Genomic DNA, 12,711 nt, shown 5'->3' with positions numbered 1-12,711 from the left:
GAACATCCACGGAGGTTGACTGTTCTCCTGTGTGTGCTTAAAGGCTACTGTGGGGCGGGGAAGGGTGTAGCTGGTGGGTAGATGGGTGGCATGCTTCGGATGCAGGAGTTCCTGGGTCCCATGGCCAGGACCTCCTTTCAAAGGAAGAAGCCAAATGGCGATCTAAGATACCTCAAGGCTGTAGGTCCACATACCCCATGCAGTACTCCCGTTTTGTTTTCCTTCTGCCCACTGTCTCCACACATACCCGAACACAAGCAGGCCTTCCCTCAAGAAACTGCCTCAGTCCTCTGAAATGCTCTTGGGCCACGTTAGTTTACGGAAAGCTTCTTGAGTGGAGTTAGGCTTCAAGTGTTTGTGTGTGTGTGTGTGTGTGTGTGTGTGTGTGCAGGTCAAAGTGGTCAGTGATGTCTCTGAATAATCTGTGTGACTGCACCCTCTAGGTGAAGAGTCACCTTTCCCCTCGGGACCGGAGGAGGACGCACGCACCCCTGGCGAGGAGGTACCATCTCGTTTTCTTGACTTACGTCGTCTTGTAGCACCTAGCCGTCGAGGGTCCCTAGTGCACATGAGCGGATGGATGCATCGCCCCTGCGTCCCAACGTTTGCGTTTTCCCGTCGCGGTTCTTGACTCCCCTTTTGTAATCCAAGCTCACTAAGTCACTCTGTGCTTTCGGTCTCGCCAGGGCACAGTACACTTGTGTTAGTTCTCCACACTCCCCTACAGAGAGCGGTGTCTGTGTCTCCATTCTTTGCTTGCACTGCTTTTCCCTGGTAGGTTAGTCCAAGTCACTGCATATAGATAGCTCCCCGTGCCAGTTCGGTCAGGTTTCAGAGGTCTCCCGCTTCGCCTTGTCGTTTTGGCCCTCCTCGGTTTCGATGAGTGGCTGGTGCCTCAGTTTACTGAGTCTTGCCAGTGGGGTCTTCCCATTCCGTTCCCACCCAAGTGTGTTCCCGGTGTTCCGTGTGACTTCCCGTGCCGTTTCCCACCTCGTCCTTTGGCTCAAGCTGCCCCTCCTCGAGTCCCTCAGCCTGCCCCCTCTGCGCTCGGCCTGCCTTTGAAGACACGGTGCGGTCTTCCCAGCGTTCCCCGAGCCGAGCCCTGCCCCAGACTCTTCTGTCCTTTGTGCCCTGCCTGTCCGTTCGCGTCGGCTGTCGATAGGCTGCTGAATGGCCCTTTGCCGTGCTGATGGGTGTTCCCGTGTCCCTGCGTCTGGTAACAACACGGAGCAGAATGTGTCTTTCGTGTGTCTTCCCAGCTGTTGGCCAGGGTGATGCCTGTGGTTTGACACAGGCAGTGACTGGTTGCTGCCTCACCGAACTGACAGACTGAATGGCCAAGTGCAGGAGTCGGATGGTTTCTCAAGGTGGGTTGTGGGGTTCCTTTGCTTTGTTTTTACAGGAAGGGGTGCCCGAGCCCAAAGCAGAACGGGACGGCGCCCGTGCTGAGACACTCGTCGCTGACGAAGGCGCTCCAGACGAGACAGCCGAAGACGAGACCCTGCCGTCTGTGCTTGCGGCAGAGCAACCTGATGAGTCCGGTAGGTTGGTGAACATCCACGGAGGTTGACTGTTCTCCTGTGTGTGCTTAAAGGCTACTGTGGGGCGGGGAAGGGTGTAGCTGGTGGGTAGATGGGTGGCATGCTTCGGATGCAGGAGTTCCTGGGTCCCATGGCCAGGACCTCCTTTCAAAGGAAGAAGCCAAATGGCGATCTAAGATACCTCAAGGCTGTAGGTCCACATACCCCATGCAGTACTCCCGTTTTGTTTTCCTTCTGCCCACTGTCTCCACACATACCCGAACACAAGCAGGCCTTCCCTCAAGAAACTGCCTCAGTCCTCTGAAATGCTCTTGGGCCACGTTAGTTTACGGAAAGCTTCTTGAGTGGAGTTAGGCTTCAAGTGTTTGTGTGTGTGTGTGTGTGTGTGTGTGCAGGTCAAAGTGGTCAGTGATGTCTCTGAATAATCTGTGTGACTGCACCCTCTAGGTGAAGAGTCACCTTTCCCCTCGGGACCGGAGGAGGACGCACGCACCCCTGGCGAGGAGGTACCATCTCGTTTTCTTGACTTACGTCGTCTTGTAGCACCTAGCCGTCGAGGGTCCCTAGTGCACATGAGCGGATGGATGCATCGCCCCTGCGTCCCAACGTTTGCGTTTTCCCGTCGCGGTTCTTGACTCCCCTTTTGTAATCCAAGCTCACTAAGTCACTCTGTGCTTTCGGTCTCGCCAGGGCACAGTACACTTGTGTTAGTTCTCCACACTCCCCTACAGAGAGCGGTGTCTGTGTCTCCATTCTTTGCTTGCACTGCTTTTCCCTGGTAGGTTAGTCCAAGTCACTGCATATAGATAGCTCCCCGTGCCAGTTCGGTCAGGTTTCAGAGGTCTCCCGCTTCGCCTTGTCGTTTTGGCCCTCCTCGGTTTCGATGAGTGGCTGGTGCCTCAGTTTACTGAGTCTTGCCAGTGGGGTCTTCCCATTCCGTTCCCACCCAAGTGTGTTCCCGGTGTTCCGTGTGACTTCCCGTGCCGTTTCCCACCTCGTCCTTTGGCTCAAGCTGCCCCTCCTCGAGTCCCTCAGCCTGCCCCCTCTGCGCTCGGCCTGCCTTTGAAGACACGGTGCGGTCTTCCCAGCGTTCCCCGAGCCGAGCCCTGCCCCAGACTCTTCTGTCCTTTGTGCCCTGCCTGTCCGTTCGCGTCGGCTGTCGATAGGCTGCTGAATGGCCCTTTGCCGTGCTGATGGGTGTTCCCGTGTCCCTGCGTCTGGTAACAACACGGAGCAGAATGTGTCTTTCGTGTGTCTTCCCAGCTGTTGGCCAGGGTGATGCCTGTGGTTTGACACAGGCAGTGACTGGTTGCTGCCTCACCGAACTGACAGACTGAATGGCCAAGTGCAGGAGTCGGATGGTTTCTCAAGGTGGGTTGTGGGGTTCCTTTGCTTTGTTTTTACAGGAAGGGGTGCCCGAGCCCAAAGCAGAACGGGACGGCGCCCGTGCTGAGACACTCGTCGCTGACGAAGGCGCTCCAGACGAGACAGCCGAAGACGAGACCCTGCCGTCTGTGCTTGCGGCAGAGCAACCTGATGAGTCCGGTAGGTTGGTGAACATCCACGGAGGTTGACTGTTCTCCTGTGTGTGCTTAAAGGCTACTGTGGGGCGGGGAAGGGTGTAGCTGGTGGGTAGATGGGTGGCATGCTTCGGATGCAGGAGTTCCTGGGTCCCATGGCCAGGACCTCCTTTCAAAGGAAGAAGCCAAATGGCGATCTAAGATACCTCAAGGCTGTAGGTCCACATACCCCATGCAGTACTCCCGTTTTGTTTTCCTTCTGCCCACTGTCTCCACACATACCCGAACACAAGCAGGCCTTCCCTCAAGAAACTGCCTCAGTCCTCTGAAATGCTCTTGGGCCACGTTAGTTTACGGAAAGCTTCTTGAGTGGAGTTAGGCTTCAAGTGTTTGTGTGTGTGTGTGTGTGTGTGCAGGTCAAAGTGGTCAGTGATGTCTCTGAATAATCTGTGTGACTGCACCCTCTAGGTGAAGAGTCACCTTTCCCCTCGGGACCGGAGGAGGACGCACGCACCCCTGGCGAGGAGGTACCATCTCGTTTTCTTGACTTACGTCGTCTTGTAGCACCTAGCCGTCGAGGGTCCCTAGTGCACATGAGCGGATGGATGCATCGCCCCTGCGTCCCAACGTTTGCGTTTTCCCGTCGCGGTTCTTGACTCCCCTTTTGTAATCCAAGCTCACTAAGTCACTCTGTGCTTTCGGTCTCGCCAGGGCACAGTACACTTGTGTTAGTTCTCCACACTCCCCTACAGAGAGCGGTGTCTGTGTCTCCATTCTTTGCTTGCACTGCTTTTCCCTGGTAGGTTAGTCCAAGTCACTGCATATAGATAGCTCCCCGTGCCAGTTCGGTCAGGTTTCAGAGGTCTCCCGCTTCGCCTTGTCGTTTTGGCCCTCCTCGGTTTCGATGAGTGGCTGGTGCCTCAGTTTACTGAGTCTTGCCAGTGGGGTCTTCCCATTCCGTTCCCACCCAAGTGTGTTCCCGGTGTTCCGTGTGACTTCCCGTGCCGTTTCCCACCTCGTCCTTTGGCTCAAGCTGCCCCTCCTCGAGTCCCTCAGCCTGCCCCCTCTGCGCTCGGCCTGCCTTTGAAGACACGGTGCGGTCTTCCCAGCGTTCCCCGAGCCGAGCCCTGCCCCAGACTCTTCTGTCCTTTGTGCCCTGCCTGTCCGTTCGCGTCGGCTGTCGATAGGCTGCTGAATGGCCCTTTGCCGTGCTGATGGGTGTTCCCGTGTCCCTGCGTCTGGTAACAACACGGAGCAGAATGTGTCTTTCGTGTGTCTTCCCAGCTGTTGGCCAGGGTGATGCCTGTGGTTTGACACAGGCAGTGACTGGTTGCTGCCTCACCGAACTGACAGACTGAATGGCCAAGTGCAGGAGTCGGATGGTTTCTCAAGGTGGGTTGTGGGGTTCCTTTGCTTTGTTTTTACAGGAAGGGGTGCCCGAGCCCAAAGCAGAACGGGACGGCGCCCGTGCTGAGACACTCGTCGCTGACGAAGGCGCTCCAGACGAGACAGCCGAAGACGAGACCCTGCCGTCTGTGCTTGCGGCAGAGCAACCTGATGAGTCCGGTAGGTTGGTGAACATCCACGGAGGTTGACTGTTCTCCTGTGTGTGCTTAAAGGCTACTGTGGGGCGGGGAAGGGTGTAGCTGGTGGGTAGATGGGTGGCATGCTTCGGATGCAGGAGTTCCTGGGTCCCATGGCCAGGACCTCCTTTCAAAGGAAGAAGCCAAATGGCGATCTAAGATACCTCAAGGCTGTAGGTCCACATACCCCATGCAGTACTCCCGTTTTGTTTTCCTTCTGCCCACTGTCTCCACACATACCCGAACACAAGCAGGCCTTCCCTCAAGAAACTGCCTCAGTCCTCTGAAATGCTCTTGGGCCACGTTAGTTTACGGAAAGCTTCTTGAGTGGAGTTAGGCTTCAAGTGTTTGTGTGTGTGTGTGTGTGTGTGTGTGTGTGTGCAGGTCAAAGTGGTCAGTGATGTCTCTGAATAATCTGTGTGACTGCACCCTCTAGGTGAAGAGTCACCTTTCCCCTCGGGACCGGAGGAGGACGCACGCACCCCTGGCGAGGAGGTACCATCTCGTTTTCTTGACTTACGTCGTCTTGTAGCACCTAGCCGTCGAGGGTCCCTAGTGCACATGAGCGGATGGATGCATCGCCCCTGCGTCCCAACGTTTGCGTTTTCCCGTCGCGGTTCTTGACTCCCCTTTTGTAATCCAAGCTCACTAAGTCACTCTGTGCTTTCGGTCTCGCCAGGGCACAGTACACTTGTGTTAGTTCTCCACACTCCCCTACAGAGAGCGGTGTCTGTGTCTCCATTCTTTGCTTGCACTGCTTTTCCCTGGTAGGTTAGTCCAAGTCACTGCATATAGATAGCTCCCCGTGCCAGTTCGGTCAGGTTTCAGAGGTCTCCCGCTTCGCCTTGTCGTTTTGGCCCTCCTCGGTTTCGATGAGTGGCTGGTGCCTCAGTTTACTGAGTCTTGCCAGTGGGGTCTTCCCATTCCGTTCCCACCCAAGTGTGTTCCCGGTGTTCCGTGTGACTTCCCGTGCCGTTTCCCACCTCGTCCTTTGGCTCAAGCTGCCCCTCCTCGAGTCCCTCAGCCTGCCCCCTCTGCGCTCGGCCTGCCTTTGAAGACACGGTGCGGTCTTCCCAGCGTTCCCCGAGCCGAGCCCTGCCCCAGACTCTTCTGTCCTTTGTGCCCTGCCTGTCCGTTCGCGTCGGCTGTCGATAGGCTGCTGAATGGCCCTTTGCCGTGCTGATGGGTGTTCCCGTGTCCCTGCGTCTGGTAACAACACGGAGCAGAATGTGTCTTTCGTGTGTCTTCCCAGCTGTTGGCCAGGGTGATGCCTGTGGTTTGACACAGGCAGTGACTGGTTGCTGCCTCACCGAACTGACAGACTGAATGGCCAAGTGCAGGAGTCGGATGGTTTCTCAAGGTGGGTTGTGGGGTTCCTTTGCTTTGTTTTTACAGGAAGGGGTGCCCGAGCCCAAAGCAGAACGGGACGGCGCCCGTGCTGAGACACTCATCGCTGACGAAGGCGCTCCAGACGAGACAGCCGAAGACGAGACCCTGCCGTCTGTGCTTGCGGCAGAGCAACCTGATGAGTCCGGTAGGTTGGTGAACATCCACGGAGGTTGACTGTTCTCCTGTGTGTGCTTAAAGGCTACTGTGGGGCGGGGAAGGGTGTAGCTGGTGGGTAGATGGGTGGCATGCTTCGGATGCAGGAGTTCCTGGGTCCCATGGCCAGGACCTCCTTTCAAAGGAAGAAGCCAAATGGCGATCTAAGATACCTCAAGGCTGTAGGTCCACATACCCCATGCAGTACTCCCGTTTTGTTTTCCTTCTGCCCACTGTCTCCACACATACCCGAACACAAGCAGGCCTTCCCTCAAGAAACTGCCTCAGTCCTCTGAAATGCTCTTGGGCCACGTTAGTTTACGGAAAGCTTCTTGAGTGGAGTTAGGCTTCAAGTGTTTGTGTGTGTGTGTGTGTGTGTGTGTGTGTGTGCAGGTCAAAGTGGTCAGTGATGTCTCTGAATAATCTGTGTGACTGCACCCTCTAGGTGAAGAGTCACCTTTCCCCTCGGGACCGGAGGAGGACGCACGCACCCCTGGCGAGGAGGTACCATCTCGTTTTCTTGACTTACGTCGTCTTGTAGCACCTAGCCGTCGAGGGTCCCTAGTGCACATGAGCGGATGGATGCATCGCCCCTGCGTCCCAACGTTTGCGTTTTCCCGTCGCGGTTCTTGACTCCCCTTTTGTAATCCAAGCTCACTAAGTCACTCTGTGCTTTCGGTCTCGCCAGGGCACAGTACACTTGTGTTAGTTCTCCACACTCCCCTACAGAGAGCGGTGTCTGTGTCTCCATTCTTTGCTTGCACTGCTTTTCCCTGGTAGGTTAGTCCAAGTCACTGCATATAGATAGCTCCCCGTGCCAGTTCGGTCAGGTTTCAGAGGTCTCCCGCTTCGCCTTGTCGTTTTGGCCCTCCTCGGTTTCGATGAGTGGCTGGTGCCTCAGTTTACTGAGTCTTGCCAGTGGGGTCTTCCCATTCCGTTCCCACCCAAGTGTGTTCCCGGTGTTCCGTGTGACTTCCCGTGCCGTTTCCCACCTCGTCCTTTGGCTCAAGCTGCCCCTCCTCGAGTCCCTCAGCCTGCCCCCTCTGCGCTCGGCCTGCCTTTGAAGACACGGTGCGGTCTTCCCAGCGTTCCCCGAGCCGAGCCCTGCCCCAGACTCTTCTGTCCTTTGTGCCCTGCCTGTCCGTTCGCGTCGGCTGTCGATAGGCTGCTGAATGGCCCTTTGCCGTGCTGATGGGTGTTCCCGTGTCCCTGCGTCTGGTAACAACACGGAGCAGAATGTGTCTTTCGTGTGTCTTCCCAGCTGTTGGCCAGGGTGATGCCTGTGGTTTGACACAGGCAGTGACTGGTTGCTGCCTCACCGAACTGACAGACTGAATGGCCAAGTGCAGGAGTCGGATGGTTTCTCAAGGTGGGTTGTGGGGTTCCTTTGCTTTGTTTTTACAGGAAGGGGTGCCCGAGCCCAAAGCAGAACGGGACGGCGCCCGTGCTGAGACACTCGTCGCTGACGAAGGCGCTCCAGACGAGACAGCCGAAGACGAGACCCTGCCGTCTGTGCTTGCGGCAGAGCAACCTGATGAGTCCGGTAGGTTGGTGAACATCCACGGAGGTTGACTGTTCTCCTGTGTGTGCTTAAAGGCTACTGTGGGGCGGGGAAGGGTGTAGCTGGTGGGTAGATGGGTGGCATGCTTCGGATGCAGGAGTTCCTGGGTCCCATGGCCAGGACCTCCTTTCAAAGGAAGAAGCCAAATGGCGATCTAAGATACCTCAAGGCTGTAGGTCCACATACCCCATGCAGTACTCCCGTTTTGTTTTCCTTCTGCCCACTGTCTCCACACATACCCGAACACAAGCAGGCCTTCCCTCAAGAAACTGCCTCAGTCCTCTGAAATGCTCTTGGGCCACGTTAGTTTACGGAAAGCTTCTTGAGTGGAGTTAGGCTTCAAGTGTTTGTGTGTGTGTGTGTGTGTGTGTGTGTGCAGGTCAAAGTGGTCAGTGATGTCTCTGAATAATCTGTGTGACTGCACCCTCTAGGTGAAGAGTCACCTTTCCCCTCGGGACCGGAGGAGGACGCACGCACCCCTGGCGAGGAGGTACCATCTCGTTTTCTTGACTTACGTCGTCTTGTAGCACCTAGCCGTCGAGGGTCCCTAGTGCACATGAGCGGATGGATGCATCGCCCCTGCGTCCCAACGTTTGCATTTTCCCGTCGCGGTTCTTGACTCCCCTTTTGTAATCCAAGCTCACTAAGTCACTCTGTGCTTTCGGTCTCGCCAGGGCACAGTACACTTGTGTTAGTTCTCCACACTCCCCTACAGAGAGCGGTGTCTGTGTCTCCATTCTTTGCTTGCACTGCTTTTCCCTGGTAGGTTAGTCCAAGTCACTGCATATAGATAGCTCCCCGTGCCAGTTCGGTCAGGTTTCAGAGGTCTCCCGCTTCGCCTTGTCGTTTTGGCCCTCCTCGGTTTCGATGAGTGGCTGGTGCCTCAGTTTACTGAGTCTTGCCAGTGGGGTCTTCCCATTCCGTTCCCACCCAAGTGTGTTCCCGGTGTTCCGTGTGACTTCCCGTGCCGTTTCCCACCTCGTCCTTTGGCTCAAGCTGCCCCTCCTCGAGTCCCTCAGCCTGCCCCCTCTGCGCTCGGCCTGCCTTTGAAGACACGGTGCGGTCTTCCCAGCGTTCCCCGAGCCGAGCCCTGCCCCAGACTCTTCTGTCCTTTGTGCCCTGCCTGTCCGTTCGCGTCGGCTGTCGATAGGCTGCTGAATGGCCCTTTGCCGTGCTGATGGGTGTTCCCGTGTCCCTGCGTCTGGTAACAACACGGAGCAGAATGTGTCTTTCGTGTGTCTTCCCAGCTGTTGGCCAGGGTGATGCCTGTGGTTTGACACAGGCAGTGACTGGTTGCTGCCTCACCGAACTGACAGACTGAATGGCCAAGTGCAGGAGTCGGATGGTTTCTCAAGGTGGGTTGTGGGGTTCCTTTGCTTTGTTTTTACAGGAAGGGGTGCCCGAGCCCAAAGCAGAACGGGACGGCGCCCGTGCTGAGACACTCGTCGTTGACGAAGGCGCTCCAGACGAGACAGCCGAAGACGAGACCCTGCCGTCTGTGCTTGCGGCAGAGCAACCTGATGAGTCCGGTAGGTTGGTGAACATCCACGGAGGTTGACTGTTCTCCTGTGTGTGCTTAAAGGCTACTGTGGGGCGGGGAAGGGTGTAGCTGGTGGGTAGATGGGTGGCATGCTTCGGATGCAGGAGTTCCTGGGTCCCATGGCCAGGACCTCCTTTCAAAGGAAGAAGCCAAATGGCGATCTAAGATACCTCAAGGCTGTAGGTCCACATACCCCATGCAGTACTCCCGTTTTGTTTTCCTTCTGCCCACTGTCTCCACACATACCCGAACACAAGCAGGCCTTCCCTCAAGAAACTGCCTCAGTCCTCTGAAATGCTCTTGGGCCATGTTAGTTTACGGAAAGCTTCTTGAGTGGAGTTAGGCTTCAAGTGTTTGTGTGTGTGTGTGTGTGTGTGTGTGCAGGTCAAAGTGGTCAGTGATGTCTCTGAATAATCTGTGTGACTGCACCCTCTAGGTGAAGAGTCACCTTTCCCCTCGGGACCGGAGGAGGACGCACGCACCCCTGGCGAGGAGGTACCATCTCGTTTTCTTGACTTACGTCGTCTTGTAGCACCTAGCCGTCGAGGGTCCCTAGTGCACATGAGCGGATGGATGCATCGCCCCTGCGTCCCAACGTTTGCATTTTCCCGTCGCGGTTCTTGACTCCCCTTTTGTAATCCAAGCTCACTAAGTCACTCTGTGCTTTCGGTCTCGCCAGGGCACAGTACACTTGTGTTAGTTCTCCACACTCCCCTACAGAGAGCGGTGTCTGTGTCTCCATTCTTTGCTTGCACTGCTTTTCCCTGGTAGGTTAGTCCAAGTCACTGCATATAGATAGCTCCCCGTGCCAGTTCGGTCAGGTTTCAGAGGTCTCCCGCTTCGCCTTGTCGTTTTGGCCCTCCTCGGTTTCGATGAGTGGCTGGTGCCTCAGTTTACTGAGTCTTGCCAGTGGGGTCTTCCCATTCCGTTCCCACCCAAGTGTGTTCCCGGTGTTCCGTGTGACTTCCCGTGCCGTTTCCCACCTCGTCCTTTGGCTCAAGCTGCCCCTCCTCGAGTCCCTCAGCCTGCCCCCTCTGCGCTCGGCCTGCCTTTGAAGACACGGTGCGGTCTTCCCAGCGTTCCCCGAGCCGAGCCCTGCCCCAGACTCTTCTGTCCTTTGTGCCCTGCCTGTCCGTTTGCGTCGGCTGTAGATACGCTGCTGAGTGCCCCTTAGCCTTGCTGATGGGTGTTCACGGTTCCCTGCCTCCGGTAGCAGTATAGGGCAGGATCTGTCCTTCATGTGTATTCCCAGCTTTTGCAAGGATAATGCCTGTGACTTGATAGACACCTTAGATAGCTGCTGCCTTGTTGACTGATAGACTGAATGGCCCTGTGCATGAGTAGGATGGTTTATTCAGGTGGATTTTTGGGTTCTTCCGCTTTGTTTTTACAGGAAGGGGTGCCCGAGCCAGAAACCGAACGGGAAGACACCCGTCCTGAGACGAGCATAGTTGACGAAGTTGCTCTGGAGGAGCCAGCCGAGGACAAGACATTGAGGTCTGTGCTCACAGCAGACCAGCCTGACATGTCCGGTAAGTCGGCGAACATCCCTGGAGGTTGACTTTTCTGCCGTCTGTGCTTAAACGCCACTGTGGGGCTAGGGAAAGGGTTAGCTTGTGGGTAGATGGAAGGCATGCTTCGGCCGCAGGTGTTCCTGGGCTCCATCGCCAGGACCTCCGTCGAAGGAAAGAAGCTACGTGCGAACCTAAAGTACCTCAAGACTGTAGATCCAGATACCACCTTCAGTACTGCTTGCTTTCCTTTTCCCCACTGTCCCCCACACATCCCAAACACTACCAGGTTTTCCCTCAAGAAAATTCTTGAGTCCTCTGAAGTTCCTTTGGGCCACGTTAGTTTACAGAAAGATTCTTGAATGGGGTTAGACTTCTCGGGTTTGGGTACAATTCAAAGTGGTCAGTGTTGTCGCTAACATTTGTGTGTCTGCACCCTGTAGGTGACACATCAGGACAAGAGGAAGACGCGGAGTCCACTGACGAGGAGGTACCGTCTCCTTTGGCTGTTTTTTTTTCTTCTTTTACTACCTAACCGTCGAGGGTCGTTGATATGTAAGCGGATGAATACGTCACCCCTGCGTCCTGACGTTTGCATTTTCCCATTACCGTTCTTGCCTAATATTTTCTAATCCACAACTGCTAAAGTCATTCTGTGCTTTCGGTCCCGCGAGCACACAGTGCACTTGTGTGAGTTTTCCACGCTCACCTACGGAAAGCGGTGTCTGTATCTGAGGTCTTTTCCTCCAGTACTTTTCCTCAGCCGGTTAGGCCAAGTGACTGAATGTAGACGGTTTCCTGTGCGAGTTCGGTGAGGTTTAAGATGTCTCCCATTTTGTCTTGTGTTTTCGGCACTCCTCGTTTTGGATGAGTCGACTGTTGTCTCTTACCGAAGCTTGCCAGTGGGGCCTTCCCGTTCCCTTCCCGCTCGGTGTGTTCAGGATTTCCGTGTGACTTCTCATGCCGTTTCCCACCTCGTCCTTCGGCTCAAGCTGCCCTTCCTGGAATCCCTCACCCTGTCCCCTGTGCGCTCGGCCTGTCTTCAAAGACATTGCCTGGACTTACCAGCGTTCCCCAAGCCGGGACCCGCCCCAAAGTCTTCTCTCCTTTGTGCCCTGCCTGTCCTTTCCCTTCGGCTGTAGAGCTGCTGAATGGTCCTTTTGTGTGCTGATTGGTGTTCACGGGTCCCTGCCTCTGGTAACAGTAAAGGGCAGGATCTGTCCTTCGTGTGTATTCCCAGCTTTTACCAGGATAATGCGTGTGAATTGATAGACACCTTACATAGCTCCTGCCTCGCTGACTGATAGACTGAATGGCCCCGTGCATGAGTAGGATGGTTCCTCAGGGTTGGGCTTGTGTCATTATCTTGTGTTTTTACAGGAAGTTTCAACGCAGCAGAAAAATGCAGTAGAATATGTTACTCAATCCCTTGAAGATGCTCCTGAGGATCCAATTGTGCAGGAGGAAATCGCATTTTATGAAGGAATTTTAATGTTTATATTACTGTTCTCCAGCGTCGTTTTGATTTTTATTGTATTATATAAACCAACCATTGATGAGTTGTGGCGGGTGTAAATGGTATATCCTGCGTTGTATCCATTTGTCGATTGTTTCCCCCTCGATTCATTAAACCCGTCTTTCTGGCTCAAAAATGTGTGATTTGTATTTGTATAGATTCTGTTTGGATTCTTAACCTATGTTTTCTCTTATTTCAGAAGTATTTGTCATACTGTTTCGATGGGTTTTTTTTTTTTATAAATGGATGTTTTAATTTTTACAGTGATTCTGGCAAAAATATTTGCTTAAAAGGAATAGTGTTTTTGTTTTTGTTATTTTTTCTATTTTCATCTCTTGAAATTTAAAACATGTGCTTGCTTCCTTTGAAATTTTATGTTTTCAAGTAGAGCTGCAGG

General features: G+C 54.7%; 1 protein-coding gene across 1 annotated transcript in view; it reads left to right on the top strand.

The window, feature by feature from the left end:
* Positions 1–12,456, top strand: part of LOC140697662 (uncharacterized) — a 98,585-nt gene extending 86,129 nt beyond the window's left edge. Inside the window, exons 100-115 of the mRNA XM_072965609.1 lie at positions 444–502; positions 1,403–1,541; positions 1,989–2,047; positions 2,948–3,086; positions 3,530–3,588; positions 4,489–4,627; positions 5,081–5,139; positions 6,040–6,178; positions 6,632–6,690; positions 7,591–7,729; positions 8,179–8,237; positions 9,138–9,276; positions 9,724–9,782; positions 10,681–10,819; positions 11,242–11,288; positions 12,179–12,456. Coding sequence (XP_072821710.1) covers positions 444–502; positions 1,403–1,541; positions 1,989–2,047; positions 2,948–3,086; positions 3,530–3,588; positions 4,489–4,627; positions 5,081–5,139; positions 6,040–6,178; positions 6,632–6,690; positions 7,591–7,729; positions 8,179–8,237; positions 9,138–9,276; positions 9,724–9,782; positions 10,681–10,819; positions 11,242–11,288; positions 12,179–12,373 — 1,628 coding nt within the window. The 3' untranslated portion in view covers positions 12,374–12,456. The remainder of the gene's footprint in view (positions 1–443; positions 503–1,402; positions 1,542–1,988; positions 2,048–2,947; positions 3,087–3,529; positions 3,589–4,488; positions 4,628–5,080; positions 5,140–6,039; positions 6,179–6,631; positions 6,691–7,590; positions 7,730–8,178; positions 8,238–9,137; positions 9,277–9,723; positions 9,783–10,680; positions 10,820–11,241; positions 11,289–12,178) is intronic.
* The last annotated feature ends 255 nt before the right edge of the window (positions 12,457–12,711 follow it).

Source organism: Vicugna pacos, chromosome 8 (genome assembly GCF_048564905.1).
Source record: "Vicugna pacos chromosome 8, VicPac4, whole genome shotgun sequence".
Classification (NCBI taxonomy): Eukaryota; Metazoa; Chordata; class Mammalia; order Artiodactyla; family Camelidae; genus Vicugna; species Vicugna pacos.
The sequence above is the reverse complement of the archived record's forward strand: the minus strand, read 5'-3'. Positions and strand labels throughout refer to the sequence as shown.